At 37.2% G+C, this 26948-nt stretch overlaps 2 protein-coding genes across 4 annotated transcripts in view; one reads left to right on the plus strand and one right to left on the minus strand.

Moving 5' to 3' along the window:
• chd6 (chromodomain helicase DNA binding protein 6) overlaps window positions 1–6416 on the minus strand; it is a 34398-nt gene extending 27982 nt beyond the window's left edge. Inside the window, 3 exon segments of the mRNA XM_043241323.1 lie at window positions 3184–3235; window positions 4906–4981; window positions 5198–6416. Coding sequence (XP_043097258.1) covers window positions 3184–3235; window positions 4906–4928 — 75 coding nt within the window. The 5' untranslated portion in view covers window positions 4929–4981; window positions 5198–6416.
• A 3832-nt stretch (window positions 6417–10248) lies between these two features.
• The window catches only part of ripor3 (RIPOR family member 3), a 33774-nt gene continuing 17074 nt past the window's right edge, over window positions 10249–26948 (plus strand). The window contains exons 1-2 of one of the 3 annotated variants that reach the window (XM_043242076.1): window positions 10249–10501; window positions 26659–26767. In XM_043242076.1, the coding sequence (XP_043098011.1) occupies window positions 26670–26767 (98 nt within the window). In that variant the 5' untranslated portion in view covers window positions 10249–10501; window positions 26659–26669. Of the gene's footprint in view, window positions 10502–25267; window positions 25383–26658; window positions 26768–26948 lie in introns of those variants that run through there. The other 2 variants (XM_043242074.1, XM_043242077.1) reach the window with 2 other exon arrangements.

Genomic DNA, 26948 nt, shown 5'->3' on the forward strand with positions numbered 1-26948 from the left:
TTCAAATCCACATGCAGATGAGATTATTTGCATGAGAGTGACACGAAACTACCAGAAGAGCATCTGAGTGTCAGAGCGGTTCTTTGGCCTTTCCTAACTCTATATTCTGTTCAAGTCATCTGCTGGTGACTCCAACATGCTTCTCTGAAAAAGGTGGTCAAAGAAACAACCACGCGGTACCCGCTGAACAGACAATGTGACAGAGTTTTATCCCATCCAAGTTAACTGCTTCGCTGCTGTACTGACTACTGACACACAGCCAGTCATCACTTCAAGAAATCCCAGCGCCGAGTCTAGATCCGCTGCGTCTGACAGCAGACCAAAAGCCTCCCTGATCCGCCTGACAATCCGACAGCTTCACAGAAGTGTCCTCGGGTGGTTTTCCACATAAAGGTGAGAAATGGTGTACATTTCTCGAAACCAGGAAAGCCTTACAACAACACACCGCGTCTAACATTGACATTTATTTACTGATGCAGCAATAGTGATCGAGAGGGAAAGCACCAGAGACAGAAGGAGTTTGAGTGATGCTGACATTGATTTATGTTCTGTCTAACTGGTGCATGATCACAACGCTAGCTGGGATTTATTCATTCAACTCATAAATGTCACAACTGATTCTTTGTACTAATTGCTATGGTCTCAAAAATGTTGAAACAGACAGACAGACACACACATGCCTGAAGCATGATAAAAGGTGATTCATAAAAACGCTGTATTGTGGATTATTTTGGTGCACCACTAAATTTACATCATGGGAACTCTTTCGACCCTCCTTAACTAACTAACATGTCCCTCACAGATGAATACACATTAATGCATATTTAAATACAGATTTCATGCTCCGATGCGTTGAACTCTACAGACCGAAGCATACTGCGGTAATGTTCAACTTTGACATCATTTTCCCCTGACGTTACAAAGCGCGTCCAATGATTGCTAGACAATTAGAATGATTAGGTGGGTGTTGCCAGCCTCAAAATCAAAACAAGCTGAACAGACGCATAGAACATAATGTCAAAGGCGCATCAAGCGAACTGCTGAGTGAATATATTTTTCTGTTACACCTCGCACCTTCTTTACAAGCACTTGGGTTGTATTTCATAGCAAATTGCCAGGGAACTCCTAGTCAAACATTAACAAAGCAAAACTTAGTTAAACTAAGTTAAACATTATCATCATCTCTACATCCCTGTCTAGAAGTATGAGGCGTTTACGGAGGTTAAGTAACAATGTTCTGAATACCAACCAGACATGTGCAGGTCCACAGTGGGGATCTCCGCAGATTTCAACAGAAGTTCTTCAATTACTAAGACACTAACTTCTCACGTTAAACATAAAAGAAACGATAGAAAATAAAATAAATCATGATTCCAGAATTATGTTTTATGTATGACTTTACATATCTAAGGAAAAACACACAACTTGATGATGCAGATATAGAAATGTTAACTTTACAAATGCAACTTTATGTCTTAATATTTTTTACTGCTATTTTGCAGGACACAATACAACAGCTAGATTCAAGCGCTAGTGCCAATATTATAATGATTGGAGTCATTTCCGAAGTAATATTCATGGATCCTTTACATTCATAAAATAATTAAATATTACATGCACATCAAAAAAAAAATAAATAAAACGCTACAGAAAAATGACATTAAGTGCTCAGGAGTTGCCAGAAAGCCTTAGACATGAGTTTATTTCATAAATGCACCTCGGTCTTCCTCAGTGTTTTAGTAGATGGCAAAGTTGAATTGCAATAGTTTTGCAGTTAACCGTTAATTTATATTTTTTAATCAATTAAAAACAATAACAATTTGATGATCCTCTGTGATGCTAAAACAAAGCACAAGTTGTTAAAAATATGGATATAAACATTTTCAAATTTTCGCTATGTATAACATTAACATGCACCAGAACACTGAAGTATAAGCGATACAAATCATCATACCATCCTGCAATGAATCGAAAAGTTGACTTTTTAAAAGCATGTTTATACCAGTTTTCTGACTGACCAATTATGATTAGATCACGCAAAACATGTGTTGATACCAACTGTACCAATTGAGCCAATGATTAACAGCACAGCCATATGCTAAAGCTGTAAAAGAAAAAAAAATTAATTGGACATGTAGCAGCAATTGTAACAAAATACCATTGAGATTACTGCCAAAATTATACATTTAAACTTCTAGCAACTTTTGGAGTTTGCGCTGGGTTTAAGCCACACCACGTGGGTGCTGCAGACAGCTTATTCGCACCACATGCCAACAGATATTATATTCAAAATTTTAGCATTTACCTGTAGGACAGCAATCATTGCACTAGCCAGCCTGCGCTGACAGTGCCTACACTTCTACAGAGCATCTGACTCGAGCAGCAAAATTGCTTCGGCCAGTGTGGTCAAACAAATACTCAAAACAGACGTTTAACTTCCTGGTTGTTGACGGAGTCATTCGAAAGGCATATAAAACGCAGATATTCACATCCTATATAACACGGAAAGCTGCTCTGATGCTTGGCAACCATAAACACACTGCGCCCGACGGGAGTGTTTATTTAACAACACACCATGCTACAATCACTAAAATCCATGCAAACCAGGCTTGAGCTTGAATGCATCAAGACAAAAATTAATCAAAACTGAGATTGGAATATGGCTGTAGTCTTTTTTTCCTTTAACACATATCTGATTCTAATATTAATATGGGGGGAAAAATACACTGAATCAAAAAATAAAAATATGCATTATAAAAAGGGCAGTAGAACATTGTCTTGGCCTACTGTAGGAGACATTGCAATGCAACACAACTGAGAACCCAGTTAAATCTCCAGGACTGTGACAAAACAACTGAAAACCACAACAATTTTCTGGGAGGATATAAAACAATGTGATCAAACTAATTTCGGAAGCTTTTTGCTTCGCTTTTTTGCATCAGGGTAAAATTAACTGCCTAAGAAGCTTTGGAAAAAAATATTCCAAACAGCATTTAGAAAGTATAACGCAAAAAAACAGGTTAAATAAGGTTGAGAATCTTTCTGAAGTACAGCTATAGTGCAAGGACTACAACATATGCTCGTTCTGAAATGACAATGAAAGTGTGAGAGACGGTGTGAGAGAAACGGAGAGAGCGAGGGAACTCTCACAGAGTCTGACAGAAACACATGTGATACACCGACCTGCTTGTCCTTCTTTTGTATTTTCATTTTTTCTTGATCTCCGTGTCTGCGTCTGGAATACAGAGACACAAGGAGTCACAAATACAGAAATCACGCAAAGCATAAACCAACTTTTTATTTTTATTATTTCGAAAATGACAGCATTTAGAGCGTGGTTCTACTCAGGATGCACAACAAATTTTATAGGCGGTTCAAACTTACAAAGTCACATCTAGACATCTCGGTCGTGTGCTCATTAAATAAAAATTATGAATCTTACACAGTAGAAAAAAATTGATATATTTACATATTATGAAAAAGCGTATATTATAAATAAAACTGCTGTAGGGAAACAATATTTAGGATTTTATGTCAAAAAAATATTCTTATTTAACGTTAGTTATACATGACATCTATACAAGGTCACTTAACATTGCACCTGTCACAAAAGTGTGTATTGTTTAAAATGACTGACTTATTTAAATAACTTTACAGTTTCTAATGGATTTAATTTAAGCCAAGTAATTTGTAATAGTATAAAATATGGCCTTGCTTTTAGCGAACTAACTAGTTACTTGAATTACACTACTTATAGTTCCTGTGGTGCACCATCATTGAGTTAACACTAAACGCATTCAAATCTTTCTAAGTGACAAATCTGTAACAACTGCAGAATTACATCCTAATAATTATCAAATTGCTTGAGGTAAGGCAGCCGTCCATTGACCGGGGATGCTTTTGTATTAAAAAGAAAAATATAAAATTCTGAGAAAAAAAAAAAAACCAAACCACTATTATTAGTGGCACACTTATCATTTTCACCATAAACTAGGTGAAATTCTACTTGTTGTGAAATGTTTACAAATTCGTAAAAAGGAAAAGTATGACTTTTCGCCATGAATGCAACATCTATGGTGATATAACTCTATATTTACTCTTAAAGGTTTACATTATAAACCAATACTAGCTAACCCATTCGTTGACCTAAAACAGATGTTAATCTACTCGTGGTCATTGAATTAAAAACAAAAACATTAAGTTGTCACTGTAACACAACATTATTGGTAATATAAACCTACAATGATCAAATAATTATATCATAAATAAGGTGGGACCCCAAATACTAACTGATTGTATGAAGTAAGACAGGTGTGAAACTACCCGTCATGTGTTATTATTGTATAAAAAAAGGAATTGAACTAAATGTTAACACCAATTCAACATCACTAGCTGTATAAATCCATATGAATACTTGATTTCGAAAGAGTTACAATATCAACCAGGTGGGCCCCTTGATACTAACTAACCCATATCTGGAGTTAAGACAGGTGTCAATGTAACTGTGAGGCATTTCCATTGCATTAAAAAAAGAAAAAAACGTAAATTTATTACAATAACGCTTTCGTTTTAGTGACAAAAATCAATAAAGGACAGGTTAACTTCAACAGCGAAATAGCACAAACCAGGAGTGGAAGTAAACCACATGAGTGCTAGAAGTTACATTGTTCCTAGTACTTGATAGCAGTCATGGGATGCTTTGTGCCTCAACAGATGCCAAACTTGCCTCATAAAACACTCTTATAAAAAGCCTAACATCGTGTCCCATATACATTAGCCCCTGTAGGGCGCTAGCCAGCGTGCTAACTGTAATGTCACGGCAACGGTGCTCTATATTTCAGGCGTTACTCGCGCGAAGAGCCGCTCAAACTCCGCGGAGGGACCGTCAAACGCGACCTCACCTACCTGGACACGCCGGCTCCGGACATCAGTTAGCGTAAAAACCTACGCTTTCCTCTCTCCGCATTTATTTCCAAGGACACTAAACGCCATGACAGTTTAGAAAAATGCATAAAAAATTAGAGGGGGTGGGAGTCGGGGAAGGGAAAAAAAAACTCAGAGCAATTTCTTTAATCCTAACGCACAAGAGCAGTTCATTCATGAGGGGATGCGAGAGTTTGACGCGTCCGCGCGCCACCTACTCCATGCGGCTCTGCGCGCGACGCGTTAAAATTAAAAAGTTTAAAGATGTGCTTACCTAAAATGGCTACTGCGGCAGCCAAAATACAAACAGCTATTATTTGGTGAAGTTTAGCGCTGGCCGCCTGCAACGACAGCCTAACTTGCGTTTAGGCCCGTACTCTGCCGCTCGCCATTGGACGCGCCTGAGCGCAGCTGGGCCGCTGGAGGCTCCTATTGGCCAGCGAGCTGTCACGCAAGCGACGCTGCGCTAAGCTTGTTTGAGAGACACATATCGCCAGCGACCATTGTGTACTTTTAGCCCGTTGTGTGGATGTGGATGTTTTTGCTGCAGTTCAAGAGGTTTTTTCTCTTCCGATTCTTCCCCGGTGTCCGAGAGCACGCGCTGGATTCATTCGCGTTTGTCGCGTCGCGTCCGGAGTGCAAAAGCTACGCTGTGGGTTTTATGTTTCTTCTCTCCGCATCCACCAATCGTGATGCTTTTTACTCCATCATTACGGCGCCTGTGAGAGAGGAAAAAAAAAATGTAACATTCCACGTCTTTGCTCATGTTTCATATCCCGGATGTGAGAATAGCAGGGGTTATAATAAAGCGTGTGGGTGAAGCTGCGTATGTCCTTGTGTTGTGTTGGGTTTCCTGAAGCTCTTTTGATTAACGCGAAGCTGTGTTTGGCTTGCACAGAAATTCACGGCGTGCATCAAACAGTCTAAGATATGCGATTGGCGTAAATCGTGCGTACTTGTCTTGCGCTAACCAAAAAGTACCATGGTATTACCGTAGATGAGACATGGCACCATGGTCGTTGGTCTTGTGCTACATATACTTTGACTACCTTCTACAGTAAACAGTATGGTGCAAGACTCTGGTATAGTAAGGTACTTTGGTTGAAATATAGCACGGTACGAATAAAATAGTTTTGTAACGACTCGACTCTAGTACTACTTTTTGTACATTTTTAAAATAAGTTTGTGTTTTGTTGTTTTTAAAGAGATTAATACTTGTATTGAGCACATTAAATCGATCTAAAATTACATTAAAGACATTTATAATGTAAAATAGTTGAACGTGTCCTGAAAAAAAAACATGCATCATGGGTTCTACAAACACTGACAATAATGAGATAGGATTCTTGAGCGTGAAATCAGCATATTACAATGCAATGTCGAAAATTCACCACAACTATAACTTCGGTCAGGGAATTAATCGATTAAGGAATAATTGACGGCGAATTATTCGGAAAAATAATGCGCACTGAGGTGGTGATGCGGTCATGTGTAGAGTATGTGCTTGCCGTAAATAATAAAATGTAATTTTGTGGCAAAACATGTAAATGAGCTGTGTTTTTTATCATATTGATTATTACCTTTATTTGTAAGTTTTGGCTATTTTGCTGTTTTGCGACTTTCGAAATAATAGAAACCATTAGGCGAAGTGATATGGAATTGTAATGCGGTCGAAGAGCCGCCTGGAACTACGTTCTCTGTGCGGTTCCCTAAAAATTATTGCACGCCTTGGAATGTTCATCAGCCAATCAGATTCAGCATAACCCCCCCAGCATAACTTCTAATATTTCTTGATGTTACTGCATTTATTTTGATCAAATAATATGGTAAATAAAAAGTCAAACACACCGTTTTTAAAGGTAAGATGTTGATTTAAAGTCTCATAAATTACCTGCCAATCCAGTAGTTTATGCTCATTGTACCACTGACACAGTGAGTGCTGTCACGCTGCATGGCGTTTTCATATCTTATATACAGCAATATTGAACATTTATCATTTCAAAGTTTACAACTTTTCAAAACTTTCCAGAAGATGACAGAAAAGCTTAATTTGGCATCTTTTGCTAAGGTTTTTGGCAGCCGTTTTGGCTTGTAATCTGCGGCTGAGTTACATGTGGTCTGCTGAGCCAAACAACCTTATTTATACAACTCTGCCAAGAGCATTGTAGATAAACTCTGCTGAAATGACTCTGGGACTTCGAGGAGCACACAGTAAAGAGACCTTCGGCCCTCAGCAATTGTTAATTCATGATTCACTTTCTGATTTTTATTTATTCACTTTGGCAATTCGTGCAATTAGGATTTTCATACTCGGCAGATGCGTTCTTCCTACAGAAAGGGCGTATCTCATGCCACAACCACTGCAAAGCAAGCGGCTCAAGATAGAAGCTTCGTTTTTGCGATAAATGGAGCGCATTTGCTAAATGAGTAATCGTTTCGAAAAGCGCAGAATGCACGCACTGTTAAACTAAAAGATAAACTCAATAAAAAGAATGCAAAGAAATTCTTTTTTTTTTCAACTGAATGTAGCATAAAGCACAGCACGCAATATAGTCAAGGACAATCCATCTGAAGTAACCTGGGGTTAAGGCTGCACAAGTGATGCCGATGGCTCACAGAATCAAAGCCTTGTGATTTATCTCTAAAACAACACACTGCCCTTCTATAAAGGAACCACTGACACAAATGGAGATATCAGAATAGATGTAGGTTTGTAATATCAAGGACAAATATAGGGAATACCTCTGTGGAGGGATAGAAGTTCATCGGGCGCTGCAGTCAGAGGATGTTCCCCTCGTGTGTGTTCACCTGCACACGTCTCACTTTCACTGATTGAGGATCCTCACAGCGGCTGATTTCCAAACCATCTGCTCCATCCCTGCACATATGGTAAACTGACTTCGAGAGACGAGAAGGAACAATTACATACACTTACAAAACGGTATAGAAAGAATGCAGAAATTGTTAGTAAACCTCACAATTAAATGCAAAGAAATGACAAGCGACACATGATATTTTGCAGTAGAAAGACTGAAATAGTAGTGTTAAGTTGCACTGGTATATGGCCAACGTATGGATAATTTTTTTTTTTTTTTCTTTTATGCCACAAATCATAAGGACATTAAACAAGGATCATGCTCCATCAAGATATTTTGTAAATTTAGACCCATTAATACACCTATTAATTTTTGGTTAGTAATTTGCATCGTTAAGAACAATCATTTAAACTTTTGTGATCTATTTCATTATTATTATTATTATTTTTCAAATTCCAGATTTTCAAAATATTGTCCTAACAAACCATGCATCAATGGAAAGCTCATTTTTCCGATTTCGGGTTATGTATCAATCTCAGTTTTGCTGTCTAGGGACAAACGTATTATTATTAAACTCTATTCACGTCTGAAACCTTTTGTTGGCTACAAATCTTGAAGCCAAGCAAAAAGTATATTAAAATGATTGTAAATAATTAATATATTAGTAAAAATATTTTTTAAATAAAATGTTTAATACTTTTTGGTGGCATGTTTTTTTCCTCTCAAATCTGCCAATCAGCTGAAAGTAAAAATAAGTTCATTAGGTTTTTTTTTATTATACAGTATCAGTATCCTTTATATGTAGATTCAGGGGTCCAAATACTTTTGGGGCCAAACGAGGCTCTGTTTCTATGCATATTTTTCCAGTGGTAAAGCAGTTGAGAATGTGAAGGTAAGATGACATGCTTGAAGGAAATTATCAGGGCATCTGTTTAGGAGCACATAACAAATCCCTAAAGCTCTCTGCTTCTCCTTTTCTCCCCTTCTGCTCCTTCATTGGCTCGGAGCCCAGAGCGTCTCTGGCAAGAGTTTAAGAAGAAGAGTTCATTGCTTCAAGAATATTCAAACCATAAACACTCGTGCAGTTCATCTCGCCATACTACAAACAACATTTTTCCTGTTATCTTTCTTTCTTGTGTTCTCAAACCCAGACCTTATATTTGACCTCTTTGAAACATCTGGAACCGGACACAGGTGTGATAGTGGTGCAAAACCAGTAGGGGGCAGATGTGCCATAATTTTAGCAAGTAGCAAGTTTAGCAAGTTAGTAGCAAGTAGCAAGTTTAGCAAGTTAGTTGTCAAACTTTCTTTAAACGATCTTTAATGAAGACTGAGTATCTCCTCTGTTACTGTGTAGGGGACAAATATAAAGCTAATTGAACTTTGTGACATGCAACAAAAGTACAAAAACCATTACAACAACATTTATGAATTATGCGTAGTCAGCTTTCATCTAAATAAATAAAAATGTAAAAAAAAAAAAACCCATTAAACCAGAACAAAAACTTATGAAAATGCTAACTAAGGAAAAAAACAATACAAAACAAATCAAATTCTTGTTTTGGCTAAAATTAATATTTGTATTTATATTGTAATCCAATATATATATATATATATATATATATATATATATATATATATATATATATATATATATATATATATATATATATATATATATATATATATATATATATATATATATATATATATATATATATATATATATATATATATATATATATATATATATATATATATATATATATATATATATACAATTTCACAATATGACTGTTTTTACTGTTATTTAAACAGATGAGTGCAGCCTTGGTGCACAAAAGAGACTTCATTCAAACACACACACACACACACACACACACACACACACACACAATTCTGATTTCAAAGTTTTGAACTATGGTGTAAAGCAACTGTGACAACTTGCCCCAATATTAATGTGGCAGTCTGGCGTAAGAGAACACTTCCACCAATCAGTTTCATGTTTATCCAACATTACAAAAATACGCTCCTGAATTTTAGTTTGGAGAGCAGAAATCACAAAAATGACTTCAAACTATTTGCCAGTACGCATACCCTGTTGCCTCATAAAAAGAAATGATTCCTCTTTCAACACCAGACTGTGTTTGACAATATGTGGAAAGCAGTATAGTTTGATTCAGATGAGCCATTGGGGGTCTTGGCCAAGCGTCCCACAAGCATATTCACAGGATATTTAATGGACTTGTACAGTTTGCGCGGAAACAGTTCCAAGTTTTTCAGTCCATCCGCGCTGCCAAACGTGCAGAGCGGCCAAGAAAATATGGAAGAATTCAGAAATTTACAGCTTTGATGTGTTTCCTGCCTGGTGTGACATAGGAGAGAAATGACAAGTGTGCGTGTGTGTGTGTGTGTGTGTGTGTGAGACTCCAGTGAACAAAAATGGGAGGAGAAAAGGAGAGAGAGTAAGAAAAGTTAAAGCCGACGAGGGAGCAATGCGAGACCGGCTCAGTGCAGGATGAGAGAAGTAGGAGAAAGCTAGTTGCATTCGGTGGCTTCACTTTTCGCTCTGTACAAGCAGCTTCTCAGAATCAGGTGTCATTTCTGGCTGCTGGAGAAACTCACGCTATCAGGAGTCAACAGACATCTGCTGCCACACACACACACACACGCGTGCACGCTACCGCAGAGATGAGCACAAATGTGCATTCGCTTAGTTGTCAGACGTAACCCGGCTCTGGAATAGAAGAGCTCTGAAGCAGGTAGGACAAACTATTATTTTTTTACAGATGTTTGCGCATGTGAAGTTTGAGCTGTCCTGCTTTGTTTTCACTCTTCATCCAGAAGTAACATGTGTTTTTCAATGGAAATCTGAACAATTATAGTGCCTTTAAGAGTACGACAAAATGTAAGCTGCAACAATGTAAGGATTTTTTTTTGCATATTTACTAACTTACTGACATTTTTACTAGTACACAGCTTGTGTTTGGTGCTGGAAACCAATGGCATTTTTGAGGGAAACCTGTCTGAAAACAATCGTTCTCTGTTTTTTTTTCTTAAAGCATGTTACTGGTGTTATTATGAACTATTTATCAGTGACAGTGGCATGTCAGCTATAAAAAAAAACACCTGGGTGAAGGCTGTCAGGATCTGACACGGTGCCCTGCGTTTCTGCTTCTCTAAATTAACCCCAAACAGACGTTTTTTTGTGTATCGGCGGTCATCTGTGGCGTTCGGACAGTGATGAGGTTCGGTGCACAGGTTGGATGAAACAAAAACACGTCAGGCTATGAGTTGGACACTCTTTTTTTCACAGTCTAGGGTTGGTGTTTATTTTTGCAGCTGCTGGCACGTGTTCTTGGAAAAATGGCAAGTAATAATAGATCTCTAAACCATTAGGAGAGAGAGAGAGAGAGACAAAGATGTATTCAGGTGATTCAGTAGAAGGCAAGAAGAACTGATGTGTTTAGATAGATAAAAAGTTGAGCTGAATGCAATTTGAACATTAGCTTGAGTCTCGGGTTGTCACATAATGTCTCATGGCACTTTTCAAAACCTGTACTTTAACATTTATCCTGCTGCAGTATCTTGTCTCATAGACTCATGGTAAGCGCACACATTTTTGTTTGTTTTTATGAACTGAGTGACGAACATGAGATGCTGATGATAGGGCTTAACCTGCATTTAACCTGCAACACTGCTTTAAAGGCAATGAAAGAGGCCGCGAGCGTTTCCACGAAGACAAATGATGTTTAACGGAGCTCTTTGTCATGCTTTAATGCAAACCAGTGGTTGTGGAAAAAACCCTCAGACAGGTTCCACTGCCCTCACAGAATGAGTTCACGGAGAGGCTCCTTGTGTTTTTCAATTTACACTCCTTCACAGTTCTGCTTCGCTCATCCCTCCGTTCTCATCTCTCTTTCTCTCTCTCCATGATGCCCCTCTCTGGGAATCTGAAACTCAATTCCCCAATACAAGACTGGCCCAAACCGTGAGACTATGAAAATCGAGCCATCCCAAAATGCAGATTCTCCCTCTCTCTCTCTCTCTCAATCTCTTTTGTTTCTTGCTTTCGTCTCCCTTCATTGGCTTTGTTTCCTTTTGAATGGATGCAACACCCTTAGAAGGAATCTGGGAATCTAGAATTCCAGTTAAAACACCAGTTGCTTCATGTAAAGGCAAATACTTTGACAGTCATCAATGGCAGTGCTATACATGATTGTCATGTTAAATTAAGAAACTTGTCAAAGATTTGAGACTTTGTGCTCATTATATATCAGAGAGTATGGCAGGTTTGATCACTCTGAAAAGCTACATTCTTCATGCATTCATGGATAAACTGTTTCCAGATAAAGTAAGCTGATACAGTACTATGATATTTAATAAAGTTATTATATATATATATAATTATTATTAATCATGTAAAAGCATTATTTATTTTGTTTACTACTTGTAATAAAAATTATAATTCACAATAAAATGTTAAATTAAACTTAAAAATATTATTACATTATTATTCCTATAATAATAATTCCTATTATAATTTACTATAATTTAATAATTACATAAAATTATTACTATTAATTATAGAATTACTAACAGTTATATTAAATAATTATGTTAAATAACTTAATAAATAAAAAAGCTTCTTCAAATTATTATTATATTAATATTATTAATGGTTGCTCCTATAATAATTATTATATTAATTATTAATTATTAAATATAGTATTATTTGAAACAAAATAAATATGTATACCTTGATATCTTATTGTTATAATGACATTTTAACAGTAAACACGGCACATTTGGTATTTTGTTTTATATGAATCAAGCACAATACTACAAAAATACTGCATACATTGTTATGGACTATTTGACCTGTCTGTACTGGACGCTGCACTACAGCAGACACAATAAAAGAGAATTGAATTTTCTGTGTTTGATTGGCTGCGTCTGTAAGAACGTGTCTTCTCAGAACAGCCACTGATTCTTCAACATCTGTGCGAGTTGGTGGGGCTTTCCCAAGAAACGATCATCTCAGAACTCAAGTTGTCTTCGGTGTCGCCCGTGAGAATCGAACACGCCCGTTTAATCTAATTTGGGCCCTCGAACATAAACCTTCTAATTCATCAAATGCTTGCTAAATCCATTGCCTTCCTCTTCGGGAACCCGAAACTGTTCAAAGATTCCCATTTCATTACAATACAAAACCCCTCCATCCTGTTTATATACGACCATATGTGTATATGCAATCATGTCTCACACTATCTGCTCTCACATAGACGACAGCTCCAAAAGCCGGCTGGTGGTCCGCTTCAGATAACGCACGACCGGCCTCAAAAACACCAGTCACCGTCTCAAACCTTTATCTCTGACTCGCCAGCTCAATCAGGAACGCATGGGGCTAGTTCACCAAAAAACATACAAATGAAGTTTATAATACTGAATACAAAGAGGCTAGAGTGGGATATGTGCATATTCCGCTCTCCGTATGCCATCGTTTTTATTTCTGTTACTTTAATGCCAAGCAGGAGAGGTGGAAGTCGAGACGGTCTTCTTCAATCAGATATGAAATGCAATTTCCAAATGTTTACATTACATGCCAAGGTACTGGAATGTGAGCAGAGATCGCATTATTAAAAGGTGTGGCATGGGTGCATATAGAAAGAGAGCGGGTGTGTGCGAGGCGAGCAGGAGAAACGGTGTTTTCATAACATCGAGCCCTTGACTTCAGTGGTGGTACACCCTGCTGAGATACCCACATATCCAATACGCTCTCATCCCCGATGAACTCACTCCATTTCGGCAATGCTTTATTCGTTTACACAAGAAAAACAAAAGGAGAGAAGTGTAGGAAGTGCAGAAAAAGGAGGGATTTGCACATCAAGCGCTCCGGTGGAGGAACTTAAAGCGAGGTGGACCCAGGTGGACCCGAGCCAGAGCGGAAAGCCCCACTTTGTAAAAACACACCGCCGCAAGTAGATCCATCCGCAAGAACCGAGGGATACTAATTGTGAGGACTGTCAGAGAGGTCACTTCGTGATAGCAGCAGTCGAGGAGGTTCAGAAGGTTCTTCGCGGGTTTTCTGTGAGATGCTCCTTGTTAGCTCTGTACATAACTACACATTTTCAAAATCCAGGTCGGGTTTAGTCACGTCTACCAGACACCAGTCAGACATGTTAGTCATTTATGGATGCTAAATACAGCCCTGGCAGATTTTCAACAAATAAACAATGGTGACAGTTTAGTTTTTCTGGCTTTAATGCAAATCTAAGCTGGTTTTAAGTTGATGCAGCTGACAGGCTGATCCTAACCGGGTTAGGAGTCCAGCAAACAAGCTTAGGCTTAATTTTACGACACTGAAAAGTGATGACTTGACTTCTATTAATATGCTAAACCCAATTTTTAAAGTACTGTTTCACTGTAATAATAATAAAGTGTATTTAAATATAAAAAAAATAACAATTTTAAATAAAGTTTTTAATTATTTAGCAAATGCATTCAAGGTAAGGTTTAAAAACAATCAAAACAAAAATATTTAAATAATCAAATCAAATAATGAACAATATTTTACAACATTTTTTTATTACATTACATTACATTTACATTTAGTCATTTAGCAGACGCCTTTATCCAAAGCGACGTACAAATGAGGTAGGCATATAGAAGCAAATTCTGTATTATTTATTATTATTGTAAGTAGTAAAATATTTTAACTGTTGTACTTTAATTTCTTTGTATTCATTATTTCTAATTATTACTTTGACTGTTAGTGCCATAAGTATGCTAAATAGTCTTTAAATTCAAAATAAATTAATTTACTCAAATAGTTTGTCTTTAAATTCAAAACACCACCAGAAATAAATTAATTTACTCAACTTCACTCATTGTCGCAAGTCTATTAAAAAGGCTTGGAATTTGCATTTTCTTTTAAATCTGCAATTAATTACTTTCAACCTAATTATATATTAAATCTGCGTGAAAATGATATTTGAGAACTGTAAATTGTGACCTTAAAACCAAAGCGCGCATCTGACTTTTTGAAAAATGACATGACTTGGAAGTGCATTAGGAACATCTCTGTAAACTATTACAGTGGAAAGAAAAAGAAGGATACTGAAAGAGAGAGAGAAACAAGTACAGACAGAGAGCGAAGAGTAATTACACTTACACTGTTCACGGCCTGCTTTACTGACTGGCCTCTCACACACTTAAACCCATATGGCACACACAAACAGGATGCACAGCCCCCTAAAGCTCTGGGATCTATTAAAACTCCACTCACATGCAGCCCGAGCAAAAAAAAATAAATAAATAAATAAAATACGAGAAGCCTTAATTGAACCTTTTTTTGTTGGCATTCCCACTGTCTGCTTTGAAGACTCTCTCGCACTTTCAAGTGGCCACTGGTTTGCCGCCGAGACGCAAGGTAGTCATTTGGATTTGTTTACATGCGAAAGGCAGAGCTGAAGACATTCAGAGTTCTAACCACGCGATGCATTTCCTCTGTTGATCACATAATTCATGAGATCTGAAAGCACTCATGCTGTTCTGCGTTTGAGGACGGACGTTTTTGTCTGTGGAGTGCATTTTGGTGTCTCGAAACTTGACAAAAACCAGCCAAACAAAGTAGAAGTTGTATTTTTGCTAGGGTGCTGAGGGTGTCAAGCTGTTGCTATGGAGTTGCTAGGGTGTTCACTTACAGGCCTTTAAAAATTTGAAGTCTGAATTAAAAAAAAGAAAAGAAAATAAGCTGCAACTCTATTTAGCAACATTTTGCCCAAATGTTTTTTACAAAATATTTCACAACAATAAGTGCATGGCCCTTAGAATATTTTGTTTTACAAATAATCAACATGCAATATGTCTAAAGAAATAACAGAGCCTCTGAATAAATAATGCATTCTCGCGATCTATTTTTTCAATTTGAATGTGCATAGTTTTCATTAAAATAACAAAACTTTGAACCAAAAAGTAAAAATGAACCCGTTTCATGGGGTTTTGACATTTCTTTTTTGCGGTTTTGATTTATATGCCGTTTAATGTTTTATATTCACATTATCGTCCGCTTACATGATCTCTTGTTTCTGCTTCTTCTTTGTCTGTGTTTTGATCCAGAGGTTTTGTACTCATTCATAAGATGTGTAATAGTTTCCCATACCATAGACCAGTAAGCCATAGAAAGCTGGAATATTCCATCATTTACATTTACATTTACATTTAGTCATTTAGCCATCCAAAGCGACAAAATGAGGTAGGCATATAGAAGCAAATTAATATCAGCAAAGGGCAGTAGTGCATAAGTGCTCTTGAGTGGGGTCTTGTCTTACCTAACGCAGATACAAGATACAAGGCTTTTTTTTTTTTTTTTTTTTTTTTTACAAGAAAAGGATAGGAAGGAAGGAGAAGAAGAAGAGAAGAGTGCTATCAATGTTGGGTCAAGTGCAAACGAAAAGATGAGTTTTGAGTTGGTTTTTGAAGACTGCTAGTGACTCTGCTGCCCTAGTGGCAATGGGCAGATCGTTCCAGCGAAGACCAGGTAAGGTGCGCAAGATCAATGGTGGGGAATCATCCCCACCATTGATGGTTCCCCATCAATGGTGGGGAAAGAGTTAATGAAAACCATAAGACTAAGTATAGGCAGTCATACTATGGATGCATGCAAGCAAGCACACATGGACATTAAAAAAGGCAGAAATATTGCCTAAACAATTGTTTATACTGAAACAATTAATGTCAAATCTAATGATTATATTCCCCTGTTAAAGTGCCCCTATTATGGGTTATAAATTCATATTTTGGTTTTGGGAGTGCATGCAAGATCATCTTTTTTCAGTGAACTATTCGTTCAACGATTTATTTTTCCAAATCCCTCCGATGATTGGTCGATTTCATTCAAAGCAGTGTTTTAACGCTACAAAAGTGGCACCTAGTGTTGAAGAATGAATCTGCATTTTCATTCAGACCAACGCAAAAAGACCAACAAGTGACTGGCAATATGCTAATGATAAATTCTGACTCGTTTGAATGGTTTTAAGAGTTACCGTCAAATGTTTGCACGATTAACCAATATTATTCAGCCAGATTCTCTTCAAACTCTTGTTTTACATTGCCAGTAGCTGACCTTAAAAAGAAAACTATGCATTGAAAAAGACAACACGTTCATTTTCTGTATAGCATGACTTAGGAATGCAACAAACATTTGAGTTCTATTATGAACTGTTTTCTGAAGTATGAAGTGTTACGGACCTAAGCCTTTCATGCAAAAATAACCATTCAAAACGTTACCGAAAACAGCAGCAATATAAATTCAAAAGAATGAAAAATCCATATATAAGCTATTGGTAAAGGATGTGGCTACGCAACATTAAACCCTTGTTGTCCTGATCCTGCCCCAAACCTTTCCACCTAAATCTGGTGTACATCTGCTGTCTAATCCAAAACCTCGTAGAAAGTTTGGATTGGACAGCTGCTTCTCCAATCTCTTGCCTAGTTCATGCCATCCAAGGAAACTTTCAAGCCAGCGTTCAATCTTCACCTGAACCCAGCCAAGGAGGTGAAGGAGTTCAAAGTGGTTTAGGTAAAATGGAGACAATGTCCCATAGAGAAATACTGGATGAAATGTTAGCCCACATCCTCTGGCAACAAGCTCCAATTGGCTGAAAGCTTTTTTGATTTTAGTACTTGTCTAAGCTGCTATAGTAACACCGGGCACTGTCTTCATATTACTGGACAAAATAATCTATAGACTGTGCTAAAATAATAGAAAACTTTTAGTTTCTAAGCTACTATTCAGAGAAGATTTACATGTCTAGTGACCTTAAACTCTCAAGGCGCTAACCAATTTTGTGGCTGTCGCAACCTGCCAGATGGGCTCAGATACCAAATCCATGCTTCACTCCTGGTAGTTAACCAGCATCACAAAACACATGGAAAAACGTCTGTCTAGTCTCAACTCTTGGACGTTCTTTTCAAGTAACATTAAATACACCCATCAGAAAACTATTAGACGATATAAAAATCCCCTTGTGTGCACGAAAGCTAAGCTTAAAAACTTGCCAACGAGCGATCTAAAGGGATGTTTGCATGTAGCCAACCTCGACGAACAACAGTATTGCTATCACCAACGCTGGGCTTTTATATTATTAGATTTACTTGGATGACAAAAACAGCCCCATAAATAATGATAATCATGAGATAGGCGATCGTTCTGTATTACTATCATGAGAATACATAGGAACCTCTTTTGGCGTAGTGGAAATATGGGACAGAAATCAGGAACTGATTATTGACAGACAAGCTCGTGAATCATCATAGGACTGAAAGAAGGAAAAAGGGGAAGATGCAACATCTGGCAAAAACATTCCATTCAACCACCAAACATCAGGAGTCCTTATAAAAAAACCATCCCCATTAGCCACGAACATGCAAAGCTTTGCCACATTTTGGGTTTAAGGAGGAATTACGAACAAGTTTGTTGTGATAGTGAAACATGTGGTTTTAGGTTACCAGATTATCACAGGTTTACAACCTCCCCGCATTTTTACGTCCTTCCTTCAACTAATGACTGTTCAAATTTATGCCTGTGCATGTTTGAGAGAAAGACAAGAAAACAAAGAACCACAAAGAAACCAAGAAAACATTAAAAAAGATTAAAAAAGGTGTGAAAATTGCACAGTGTGACTTTATTCTTGTTTACAGGCATTCAAATATTTAATTGTGTCTTATAATTATCACAAACATGTACAGGTCACAAAATACACTTTTTCTATTGATAAAAATTTATTTTATCTGAATGTCTTTTTAATGAAATTATTAATTATTATATTAAAATTATATTTTAAGTAAAAAAAAAAAAAAAAAAATCTAAATATATATATATAAAAAAATATATATATAATATATATATATATATATATATATATATATATATATATATATATAATATATATATATATATTATATATATATATATATATATATATATATATATATTATAATATATATATTATAATATATATATATTATAATATATATATATATATATATATATATATATATATATATATATATATATATATATATATATATATATATCTTAAATATTATTAATGGTTAATAAAATGAAATGAACAAAAGATGTCAGTTACACATCTGCAAAACTGAATCTGGCTTTTGCGCAACATCACACTTTCGCACTACATCTGAGCAAGCACAAAGCAAATTCAACTCTGTGTAAAGACACTTTAAAAGACTTTTCAGAAGCAGCCCACGATTTAGGTAAATGAATGAGTACATTGTACATAAAAATACCTATGAATACTAATGCAATCATGCTGAATTGTGAGTGAAAGCACATGAGTATGTGTGGAGGCCTCTGGGGTCGCAGTGTGATGCTGTGGAAAAAAAGCATTCTTAACGATTACATCTGACCTCGTTGTGATTTATACGGCCTTTCTGAAGCGTGCACTCTCAGTCACTCATATATCACACGCAACAACATATACATCACCGAGGAGCAGAGGGGCCAAACATCTCTCAAGAAAACATAAACAAAGCCACGTGAACAGAACCCTGTTTCCTTTCACATGCACATGTGTTTACTGACTTTACTCACTTCATGCTGATTCTACAGGTGTAGCTAAGTCAGTGTACCGGTTAACAAAAGACACTAGATATAGAAGTTACTGAGAACATATTGTTTAGAATGTGCATGTGCATGTGCTTAAATTTGAGCATCAAAAAACATGTTGCATTTCATGCCAAATGTTAGAACACTTTACAAATTAAACTGATGAATACACATATTGTTTATTGTTAGTAGTATATATGGTCTAAATTGTTTGTCCACTCAATTACTGTCTATATTGAGAAAGCCTGGAGCAAGAACTGATTAGTGATGCTACACCTGACCAGCAGAAGAACAGTAGTTAAAAGAAGTTGAAATTAAATCAACTAACAAAGTTGAACAAATGCAATAGAAATCTTCTTATCTCCTCTCACCATGAATCTTCATTTAAGTGAATCTATTTTTTCACCTTTGTCTTGTGTTGGTTTTTTATTGCCATGTACACGTTTTCCATCTTCTTCTTTAACTATTTCCAAAAGCAAGGACACTGTTGCTGTTGACATCTAGTGGATAAGATCAACTAACGAGTCAAGAAGTAAAACTTTGCGTGATTTGGCTTCTGGCTTACATAACAACAGCTTTTTGGGGATCTGAAAATGTAAGCTTTCGAAAACGTTTCAAAGCGCAAGATACCGTTGTTGTGCGGAAATGCGAATTTGTAAAAGCGGTAAAGTTGTGCGTATATGCGTTATGTGCTCGCAGAGCGTTTCTTTACAAAGTGGCATCAACACCTACACTGACCTGTCAGGCACGATACAGACTTTTTTCACAGATTTGTGTGAATGTAGATTGTTTTTACAACACTGACTTCTGTACGAGAACAAATTCATATTGAAAACTTTTTCTTTTTTTTAGCACGTTGTTGTGTAAACGTACCAAGCACCTTGGCATTATGGGATACGGTATAAATGCAGTGTTGGTTCAGTGCATGCATTAAATACTGAGCACAGTATACTGTACATACCGCAAAAACAGCGGCATGCTAGTATGCTTTTATGAGCACAGCACGGTTTTGCTTAGCTGTGATGCTGTTAACTAAAATATGGAAACACAGGAATGCAAATTACTTTGGTCAAATCATTTTATGAGGTCTTTAAATATAATCAAGCAGAATACAAGCCATAACACTCCATAACTTGATACCGACCCTCATTTTAGGCTTTAATGTTGTGTAACAAGATTTAGATCCAGTCTAATAAACTGATTTTAGTAGTATGCATGCATTATATGATCATTATATTGCTATGTTCCCTTCTTGTGGTAGGTCTGCATACTTAAAAAAAAAAAAAAAAAAAGTTTAGTGATTTTTTTTTTTTTAGCTAGTCTGTCAAATTCCTCTTTCTCCCAAAGCGATCTTCTCTCTATACTCCTCGCTTTGCACTCACATGCTGCTCTCTTTTTCATTACTGCAATGAAAACATGTTTCTGTCATCTAATATGGCCCAACTCAGAGCATGTGTAATGTGTGTGTACTCATAATAACTTACAAGATTGATGTGCATGACTCCCCTGTAAATCTGCACAAGATCCCTGAAACGCGAGCTTATTTAGCATGTTTGCTAATTCATGACCCGCACACCGTGCCTCATGAGTCTTCATAACAGCTAGAGGTAGAAAATTGTACATGTTTTCAAGAAAAGTTCAAAGTGATTTTAGCATGTATGCAGCTGCTAGGTTGTTGTACAGGCACACATCAGCATAATGAATTGATATTAAATTTCGGTAGCAACATTGGGTGGCCAAAATTCAACGTCTAATGTCAATGTTAAATTGATGTCCAATACCGACGTCAGCTGCTGTTGATATTTTGTAGTTTTTAGGTTGCGTAACCAAAATCCAATGTTAAGTCAACGTCAAATTGACCTCAAATACTGACATCAACCCGATTAATATTTTCAACCAAAATTCAACCAATGGATGTCTGGTGCCTGGTGGCTATCTGCTACAGTAGATGTTGGTTTCCGAGGTATTATGAGTGGTTCTTAGTGGTTTTTAGCATGTGGATGGATGCTAGGGTATTGTGGGTAGCAGCCAATGCGCTGCTATGCGATTGCTAGGGCATTCTTATTGATTTCGAATACATTTTAATTTGGCTTTTAAGTTTTTTTTGGGTGGTTATTTACCAGACCCATGTGATATTCTAAAGTATGGCTCAATGGAATACAAATCTACAATGTTTATATCATCTGACAGGCAAACCATTAGGCAGATTATCTCAAACATCATCACAATTTGAAGTATAATTAATCTTTGTAATGCTTGTAATATTTACATTAATGCTCCCAAACCCCAAATATGAGTAATAGTTGATCTTTGCCTTAGTAAGCACCACATAAAATCCCCATCAGCCCTGCCTTGTGGTTTGTGTTGGTATTGGGTAATAATATTTTAAACGGCAGAATAAAGGTGGCGATTTTTCACAAGAAAGCTTCAAGTCAACATTATTAAATTAATGTTCTGAGTGCTGTCATCCGTGGCTCTGTTCCAGTATGGATTGATGGGGTGATGTGTTTGTGTGTGGGTGTGTATGAGCTCTGTGTGGTTCACACTGAGGGGGGCAGAGTTCATTTACAGCTGAGACCCCCTGAGATCTGTTTCGTGAACGTTATTTAAGAGTGAAGTCTATGACTCAGGCGCTGTTCATCAGAGATTCAGTTCCAGATAACAGCAGAATCATAAACCATGAGAAACAAAAGGCAGAACGAAAATTGCGCAATCAAGGAGCTCACAAATCACTCTTAATATACAACATACACTAGAGTTCACATAAATGCACGTGGAAATGCTTTCAAATTTCTCGTATTAAAGAGTCTTTGGAGGAAGACTCTGGTATTTAAGCAATGCCCTGACCTTGACTAAGCTACATACCAAGCTGGTCCTTGTCTGTAATGTATGGATATTGGGATATTAGGTCTGTTTCTTATTATGACTAAGTTCTATGCAACGTGCAATGTGATAAATCTTATTAAATTCTGTTCACGAGTATGATACTGATGGCTGCAGTCTATTTGTGCACAGCCCATCAAGGTTGAACTATCATCTGGGTCATGGAAATAGGCAGCTTACGTATCGGCATGCTAACGAGTGTCATTAAAAACTCATTTCTATTTCAAACATTTATGAGAGAAGATGCTGGGAGACTTCAAAAGATGCTGAGGCTCGAGTTTCATATGGGTTGTCTCACAAGAGGTGGCAGTTTCATGGTTAAGCATCTAGATTAATAATCTTAAAGGGATATTTTACCCGAAAATGAAAAGTGTCATCATTTATTCAACCTCATGTAGCTTCTTCTGAGCAGCAGAAAACATGATGTTTTGTTTTTAATGCATACAATGCAGTCAATGGAGTCAACTGTTGTTTGGACTTTCTGGATTGTCATAAAGGTTTGCCTATCAATGGCTAATATTTTTGTGTTACTGATTTTTATAAAAAATAACTGCTACAATATCTGGTTTTCACAACTTTAAAGGAGACGTTTACCAAAAAATTTAAAGGCGTATATGACTTTCTTGTTCAGTTTTTTTTTTTATTTATCCTGGCTCCTTCAAGCTTGGCAATGCTGGTAGATAGTGGCCATTATTTCGAAAGTCCATAAATCGTATATATCCATCGTAAAACTAACCTATACACCACCGGGGGGTTAACACATGTCTGCTGAAGCAGATCGATGGGTTTTAAACAAAAAAATATTTCTGTTTTTTAAATTATAACTTAAATCACTGACTTCTAGCAACTGGCGTACGCTTATTCGTGAGAGAGTCGAGTTCCGGCTTCCCGGCTGACCTCTGCCTTGATGTATGACATATGACGTGAGCTCCATTTATAGCATAAGCTCAGAAGAGAGTAGATGAATGAGCATAGATCAGTACTAAACACCTGTAATGAATTAAAAGTCGAAGAAGAGAAGCAGAAAGAAGTCAGAGGATTTTTTTGAATGCAGCTTATGTCCTACGTCGACTCAGAGGTCAGAGGTCAGCCAAGAAAATGGTGCATACACCAGTTGCCGGAAGTCAGTGATTTGAGTTAGAATTTAAAAAATAGAAATGTTTTTGTTACAAAAATGCATCAATCGCTTCAGAAGACATTACGATTAAATGGAGCTATAAGATTATATACGATTAATATAAGATACATACGATTTATGGAGCTTCAAAATAATGGCCACTATCCACCACCATTACCAAGCTTGGAAGAGCCAAGATATTTTTTTTTAAAAACTCTCACTGCATTATCTGAAAGAAGAATGTTATATACACCTTGGATGGCATAGACGTATGCTCATTTTGAGTAACTATTAGCTTAATATTAAATTACATAAATTGTCCTGTTCCGTCCTACAAAATCCTTCCCACCGAAATGACCTAGACTGTGAACCGTCCCCCCTTTGATGCCATCATTACCCCATGCTTTTCTTGATCCACAATTTTGTGTGCTCTGGACTAGCTATCTATTCCCTTTGGCGTGAAATCCCACGAGTCCCCTGTACAAATGATCGATGACAATCAGACGGTTTCCAGGAAGATACTTGACTGCTTAGTGTTATCGCTAAGTGTTAACGCATATGCCATGTTCAATTATCCCACATGGCTGCAAAAATTCAAGCCAAATTTCTGTGTGCTTTTGGAATGACAGCAATCATACTCTGAATCGCGGTTCAAGCCGGTCAATCCACAATACCTCCCCTCTACACCCTTTTGTTTTTCTTCCTCCTGCCAAAAAACAAATGGAAAAAAGTTTTAGTATGGCAGTTTCTCATGCTAGACATGATCCTTGTGCTAATATTTTGATTGGCCAGCTCTCAGAAGTCTTACTGCGCATCCCACTGAGAATGATGTGTGTGTGTGTATATAAATAAATAAATGCATATTTACCATGGGCACAGAACTAGAGATGTCATTTGCACATCAAAATGCTTATCAGAGAAATGAACAGTATCACTTAGGTTTGCCTGTCTTAAAGGAGGAGTTCACCCTAAATGAAACATTATTTACTCATCAGCATGTTGCTCCAAACTCACATGACTTATACAGATTTGACACAAGGGCGAGTATGATGAAAGAATTTTCTTTTTTTGATTGACTTATCCCTTCAACTGTTTGTGTTATTGTCTATAGTTATTGATCTCTGTGATCTGTTAACATATAAACCCAAATATTTACAAGATTCCTTCTTCTGCTCTGGATGCACACATTGTGTTTGGTGTTTATGTCCTCAAGGATGCATTGAATTCCTCAGTTTTCATTGAATGTGGATGTCCACAGCTACTTTGAGAGAAAGAAATTTGTTTTTTGCATGGTTTGGGGAAAAACAATCCAAAACACAGATGGACTGGGTTAATTACAACATTGTGCTGTTTTTGGTTAACCTCAGTGCCATTTGCTCGAAGGAGGTTCAACATTTCAACACTTGTGCTTCATGGCATATTAACAACACTTGTTCAGAATTCTTTTGAATTGCTTTATTTGAAGCGCACTGACAGCCTGCACATTTTCTTAATCATGACACTAACATGTCAAGAAAAACGGTACTAGTACCATGCCCGAAACTGCAACATTTGTGTGACAGAAATACATATATACAATATATAATATTGTAAGACTTGTTGATGAGATGTGCTATCACTTTTCTAAGCGTTACACTTACTAATATTTTCTGGCACCACCAACTATATCAAACAGAATTTTTAACTACTTGAATCAAATGAATGAGTGTGTTGAATGATTCAGCGACTCTGAACGAATCAGCGTTTTGAAGTAAATAAAAATAGCCACTTTTCTCCTCTTACTACGCTATCAATGCTATTGGTCTTCTTGTAGTGTGTTGAAATACCCAACTGGTATCTCGATATCTTCGTGTTGATTTGAAACCCGCTCTAAGTGATTCACCAGTCAGACTGATTCAAACCTTCGTGAGTCATTTTGAATGATTCAATGTTCGCGAATCGAATCCGTTTGAACGCGTAACCCGCGAGGACAACTCGATGGAAATGCGTTTTTTGCCATTATTTCGAGGTAAACTTCTTTTTAAAACTTAATATCTTGAATTCAGACAGCAAACTCTGGTAAGACATGACTTATTTTACCGTGCAGTTGTAGACTGAACAGCGGCGGTTTGCAGCGTTGCACGAGATAATCACAGAAAAGCTTTATACTGGGAGACATGGAAGCATATGGAGAACAATCGAATAAATGTCGAGGTTATAGTTTGTTCTGGAGATCTATATTTTTATCCAGCACTAGAAAAAAACAAAAGCTTACCCATCTCATATCTAAAAATGTTTTACATTTTCCTTAACTGTGCTTGTCATAATGATAGCAGCTGTCATAATAACGCTATTTCCACGGTTCTTTCAAACTTGGTTCTCTGAAACCCCCTGCCCATCTACCCCCCACAGTTCTTCATCTACCCCACAGATCTCTCTCTTCCTCTCTTAGGAAAAGGAACATGAATTACTGTCCTGTAGAGAATGATAACCGACTCTGTGTTTGCAATCAAGACATCTCTCTCTCTTTCCTGTCCTCTGTCTCTCCTCTTCATCCTGTCTTCCTTTCACTTTCTCCATTCTGTCTCTCTCTTGTGTGCCACTGTCAACAAAAAAACGTTTCTTTGAGCCAAACAGGTGCAAAAGCCATAAGTGAATTTTGAAGCAGTGAGGTGAAACGGCATTTGGACACTCACGTTTAAAAAACATTTACAAACTGTCATCTGCACTCAAATTCAAGTGATACTGTTGTATTTTTGTTCTTGATTTGAAACAAATGCCAGGTAATTTGGATGTCCAATGCAATCAGTCTGCCCTTTTCTCTGGAAGGCCCAGCATCACAAGGCCAAAAAATGAAATATGCACAGATGAATGTTTCACAGTGCGATTTGTAACGTGCATTAAGAAAATAGATGGGGGTGAATTTTCATTTCGTCAAAACTTTTAGTGCCTTTTTGGGACCACTGTAGGTGTTCGGGGCCTCTGCGTATGAGGAATGTTCAAAAACTGTTCAGTAACTAATAATTATGGGATGAGGAGAGATGCGCGGACATTTGTCATTGAAGAGAACAGAGTGGCTGTCGCTAAGGTCGTAGCCGCTCGCTTGATAAATGAGAGACAGAGGAGCTTCATGTTCAGCAGATGTGTGGATAACACGTGCAAATTTGACAGTGACAAAAAATGCTTCTGATCTTTCCAATTTTTTAAGATCCTAACATGTTCTGAGTGCCTTTTAACACATTGTCGTGATTGGGCCTCGGCTGTGACTCAAGCTAAAAGTCAGTTTCTGTTTATGTGTGTTGTAGGTGGAGGCGAGATGTCAGTAAAGCTGAAGTTTGATTGTCCGGCCGATGGCGGGATGGTGCAGCGGAGCCGATCCTTCACTGGAGTAAACGCACTCGGTGGCCGGAGAAGGTAAGCAATTATGATTGGTGATTTTTGAGAGGTGACGGTGCCTGTCCTTGTGTGTCGGACTGCATTGCTTGCGCTTTTATTAAGACAAATGTCCTCAAAGCAAGGGGTCATGAAATCCCACGGAAAGCATGACTCTTGGTCGCTGGAATTCATGCCACGGGGACATCTCGGGGAGGTCTTG

This window comes from Puntigrus tetrazona, chromosome 6 (genome assembly GCF_018831695.1).
Source record: "Puntigrus tetrazona isolate hp1 chromosome 6, ASM1883169v1, whole genome shotgun sequence".
In the NCBI taxonomy this organism is placed as follows: domain Eukaryota; kingdom Metazoa; phylum Chordata; class Actinopteri; order Cypriniformes; family Cyprinidae; genus Puntigrus; species Puntigrus tetrazona.